This window comes from Gavialis gangeticus, unplaced genomic scaffold (genome assembly GCF_001723915.1).
Source record: "Gavialis gangeticus isolate Ggan-Ray unplaced genomic scaffold, GavGan_comp1, whole genome shotgun sequence".
In the NCBI taxonomy this organism is placed as follows: Eukaryota; Metazoa; Chordata; order Crocodylia; family Gavialidae; genus Gavialis; species Gavialis gangeticus.
This window is the reverse complement of record NW_017729032.1, coordinates 21,465,085-21,470,300: the sequence shown is the minus strand read 5'-3', so window position 1 is coordinate 21,470,300 and position 5,216 is coordinate 21,465,085. Positions and strand designations below refer to the sequence as shown.

Sequence of the window (5,216 nt, the reverse complement as noted above, 5' to 3'; positions counted from 1 at the left end):
CTGGGATCCTATGACCCCAGCTGACCTCCTGCCCTTCGGGCGGGGGGCTGGACTCGATGATCTTCCGAGGTCCCTTCCAGCCCTAATGTCTATAAAATCTATGAAATCTAAGCTACCCAATTTCTTCTCAAGGCATCAGTGACACCAAATAGGAATGAGGGCTAATTTCACAGGCAGGTACATGAGTGATCTTGCTTGCTTACCAGCTTTGACACTACCAATTGCTTCTGCTGTTAACGGGGAAATATCATGCCTGCTGGAGAAGAGTGGATGGTCCTGGTAAAGAAACCCAGTGTCTTCCAGTATCTGGGCAGGGCTACTGGGTTTGTAACAGACACAAGGGGGGCCTACAAGAAAGAAAAATGGGATGTCAGTATCAATAAACTTTTTGAATGGACAGTCTTGATGCTGTTGCTTCTGATACATTTTGTGAGTGTGGCTAAGTGAGTAGAAGTAGCATGCCTTGCCAGCCCACACCTGTTTGATTCACTTATTTCAGGTGCTAGGACCCACTTGTGACATGTCTGGATGTTTGGCGGAAAGGGGGATCTGCATATTCAACACCCCTTGATTTCCTTATGAGTGTGGAATATGCAGCATCTCTCAAGAAATGCTCAGCCCATCATATGCTTGGTCCTTTACTGTGCAAAATTTATCCTGTGTCAGAAACCTACCTGAGAACTTCAAAAGGCAATTTTCAATGCAATAAAGAATTACTCCCTTGCGTACAAAGGAGGCTGATATTAAACCAGAATTCAATATACAACCCTGATTTTCTGTTGCTTTAGCCCTAGGAAAGAAATGTATGATACCTAGCTATGCAAGAAAGAAAGCATAGCTGTCCTTTATACCAAACACAGGATGTAATTTAATTGGCCTGCGATACGTAAAGGAACAGATTAGATGATCTTTTCCATTCTTCCCTCGAACTTTATGAATCTAAGAATTCTTGCTTTAAGGAGCCCAGAAGGTTCAAAATCAGGAACTGGAAAAACAGCTACTGAAAGCTACACAAGTTGAGGTTCAGGATTTGTTATTTTGAGCCCTGGTGCGCTATGAGACTAAGGAACCAGTGACTGGGAAGGTCTGTCAACCTATGAACCTGCACATTGTTCTGTAGCATCGGGAAGCTGGGAGACTCTAGCCCATAAAGGTACAAAGTATTCATCTCCAACCTTGGCAGACTGTCTCTCTAGACTTTAGACCAGTGGTTTTCAACCTGTCCACAGACCCCTGAGGGTCCACAAACTATGTCTAAGAGGTCTGTGAAAGATGACTATGACCAATCAAAAGTATGTGAATACCCACACTTACAATTCATGGGGGTCTGCACCTCCATTTGAATTTTTTTAGGGGTCCACAACTGAAAAAAGGTTGAAAACCACTGGTTTAGACTACAAAAATCAGATTATTCTTTTATTATCTTGCTTAAAGCATCACCCACCAACCCCACTGATATTCTAGCATAGCTGTTACATTATATCTGTATTGGTGATATGGGGGGCTGCCTGTTGCATTAAATTAGCTTACTGAGACAACTCCATTGAATCCTGCATTTCACTTAAAAAACAAAACAAAACACATTACTAATATCATCAACGACCTCCTCTGGACATATCTGTATGGCTTTCCCTCCATCTTTCTCCTCTCTGCATTGGACTTTGTCTGCTATACTTCTTCACTTGGTAGGAGTGTTGCCAGCAGATTAAGGGAAGTGATTATTTCCCTCTATTCAGCATTGGTGAGGCAACATCTGTGTTCAGTTTTGGGCCCCCCTCACTACAGAAAAGATGTGGACAACTTGGAGAGAGTCCAGCACAGGGCAGCAAAAATGGTAAGGGGGCTACAGGGACACGATTTGTAAAGAAAGGCTGAGGGAACTGGGTTTATTTAGTCTACAGAAGAAGAGACTGAGGGGATTTATCACAGCCTTCAACTGCTTGAAGGGAGGGTCAAAAGAGGATGGAGCTACACCGTTTTTAGTGGTGGCAGATGACAGAACAAGGAGCGACAGTCTCAAGTTGCAAACCCTCTAACAGAGAAGCCAGCCTTTACGGACACACAACCCCCAGCGGTGGCACAGCCCTGGTCCCTTCCCTGTGGTACTCCTCAAGGTATGCGTGCATGACAATGAGCTGGGTTGGGACTCTGGACCCTAGTGCAGCTGTCTGCAGGCTCGGAGTTGCCTGCCACATCTGGCCTGGGCTCTGGGCAGCTGCTGCCAGCCATGGAGCCCAGGCTACTTGCTCTTCACCACCTGCTTCAAGCAACCTGGGTCCATGGTTGGCGACAGCTGCCCAGGCTGGCTGTGGCACGCCGAGCAAAACGGCCTCGCATGCCATGCTCTGGCATGTATGCCAGGCGCTGCCGACCTCTGAGCTAGGCATTTTCAGCTTGTGGAAAAGGTACTTAAGAGGGGACATGACAATGGTCTTCAAATACCTGAAGGGCTATCATAAAAAAGAGGGAAAATATTTTTGATCGCTTGCTGCAGAGAGAAAAATGCAGATCAATGGCCTGAAGTTGCAGCCAAGTAGGTTTAGACTGGACATCAGGAAAACCTCCTTCAGTGTTGGAACAGTAAGGCAGTGGAATCGACTGCCTAGGAAAGTTGCGCACTGTCCATCACTGGAGGTGTTCAAGAAGTTGGGCAGCCATCGGTCAGGGATGTTCTAGGCATAAGCACGCCTATGTTGTACTAAGGGTATATCTCGTGCTCCTGGGCTTTGCTGGTTGCCCCAGGGCTGTGAGGGAATTCCACCCCCTGCCACTGCCACATCTGCCAGGGTTTTTAAGCCTCTCAGAGGCACTGAGTGTTGGCTTATGCCAAGTCTGGGGATTTGGCCTAGGGTGGGTTAGTGCTCCTGCTGAGACTTAAAACCTGCAGGTGCCTGGCTAGAGGGTTTTGCTCCTCCACTCAGGGTCAGACTAATTGCCAGGAAGGGATTTTACCCTACAGTCAAATTGATATGGACTGCGGGGGTTTTACCTTCCTCTGCAGCATGGGTCATGGCCCTCTTCCTGGGATCTCCTGAACACATTTTACAGCAGCAGGACATCAGCCACCATGGTCCCCCTGCTTTACCCGTGGCAGGTTAGGGTGTTTTGTATTGTGTTGTGTCCAGGTTGACTGTGTGGTTTACTAAGAGTTTAGACAATGGATTCATATAGGAAGGTTTGCACAGGGATGATCCTGCCCCAGGCAGGGGTTTGGACTAGGCGACCACTGGAAGTCCCTTCCAGCCCTGCTTTGCTATGATCTCATCTGACTACACAGAACTTCACCTACCACCATGTTCTTGACTCTCAGATTTCTTTCTCCACTCTTAATTTATCCCACCTTAACCAAACATGCATCTCTGGCCCCCTTTATGACATCTTTTTCTGCCATATCATCTTTGCATCCTTCCTGGGTGCTGTTAGCAACTCCATTATCTTCCAGCAGCCCTTGTACCCCGTGTCCCCTTGACTCCTCTCTCTGTCTGAAATATTGCCCCTGCCACTAAGTCCTGCTAGGTTCTCCCTCTACAGCCCCTCCATTTACTAAAAACAAATATTTGTTCCCCCAATTATTTCATTTTTATTATAATAATCTATAAAAAGTCACAGAAATGCCACGACATGAGCCAAACTTTGCTCCGGTCACTCTGCCTTTTACACTTCCCACCTCCCTTCCCATGTTTGAATGATACCTTTCTTATATTTTCATTCTAGAGAGTGGGCTCTTTGGAGCAACAATCCTAGATCACATCTTCCACCCATGCCGGCTTTATGCTGGTATACAGTGATGTAGGAAAAGTTCCTCTTTATTTCTGCTCCTGTAAGCTGCTAGAAAACCATGCCTTTTCTCTCTGCAGAACACGGTCAGCATCAAAGAACTAACAGATGACAGTGTCCTCATCTAGGTGATGGTGAGCCCGTGTCTGAGAAAGCAGTCAGGGATGACTTTAAGCAGGCAAGTAGCCCCATTAACTTCAACCAGATCAGTACCTTAAATGCCTGAAAATAGGTGCCTGGCTCCAAGGAGGTAATTCAAAGAAGCAGGGTTCAGAATCTAGGCTCCCTGTACTGACGGTGGGAGAGTTGGGGCATCTGCCGGCTACTCAGAAACCCCAGACACTGAGTGTGAAGAGTTGCCTAGAACTACCCAAAAAGAAACACCAAGTACAGGGTACATCTGAGCTACCAGCCCTCCCTGGAGTTGTTGGGGATATCCATTAGGAGCCTCTGCCTGCTTTGAAGTTTCATATCCTGATAATGCAGAATAAGAGGAGAGTAGTTAATTATTCAATAATGTGCACCAGACATATTTTAAATAAATGGCATTTTGTCAATGAGGCTTCCACCCCAAACTAAAGTCCACCCTGACAAAGAGACCAGTGATGGGTCAGAGCAGACACCTCAGAGAGGTGGTGACCGCATGCCCCACTTCTGCATTCAGGCTATGTCTCAGGACAGCCAGAGAGAGGTGCTGGGAAGGGTCGCTCAGGGCTTGGGGCTGCCCTTGAGCAGTCTACTGTTCCTAAATGCCAATCTCAGGCACACTTCAGTGGGAGGCATTTATTCTGTCAACTTGGATCTGGAGTCAGATGAAAAAGCATGTAGTTACTTTCAGTGATTTTCATTTTACTTTCACCCACAACACTTCAGTTTAAGTCAACTCCCCTACCCTTAGTAGGGCCGCATTAGACTAAATGAGAACAAAATCTGTCCCAATAGCTTTATAGGATGAAGCCATCTTTTTTGTGCCCAGAGAAGAGGAAAACAGAGTTTCTGTGAAATGTTAAAGAATTCATCATTTTATCATTCATATTATGCATGACTATATACAGCAGTTATCTATATTTAGAGAGCAAGTAGAAAAGATTACTCAATTGGGTGCATATGAGCCAAAAAAAATTAAAAATTGTCAACTTAGCTCATAGAGTATTCTCGAAGTCATATTAATGTTGTTATTGAATTGAATTTTAAATCTCTGAAATGACTATAGTCTTCTGCTTCAATGTCAAGTTGAAGGTATCTCCCTGCCTGCCTTTCCTACACAAAATTCTGTATGAATTAATCAATAGGAGTCTTGTATTAAACAAACAGGACAAGGGCCTGGATAGTTTTTCTGAATATAAGCTGTATACTTCATTTAGAAAAACGGAAGCTAAGAAAAGGGGGAAGGGGAAGAAGAGGGCGGAGGATACACCGGACCGGCACCTGCAACTATA

The 5,216-nt window shown here is 45.6% G+C and overlaps 1 protein-coding gene across 6 annotated transcripts in view; it reads right to left on the bottom strand.

The window, feature by feature from the left end:
- AMOTL1 (angiomotin like 1) overlaps positions 1 to 5,216 on the bottom strand; it is a 194,605-nt gene that overhangs the window by 115,306 nt on the left and 74,083 nt on the right. Inside the window, exon 4 of one of the 6 annotated variants that reach the window (XM_019524510.1) lies at positions 204 to 347. The exons of the other annotated variants lie outside the window; for them this stretch is intronic. Within the exon in view, the coding sequence (XP_019380055.1) occupies positions 204 to 347 (144 nt within the window). The remainder of the gene's footprint in view (positions 1 to 203; positions 348 to 5,216) is intronic. 6 annotated transcript variants of the gene reach the window in all.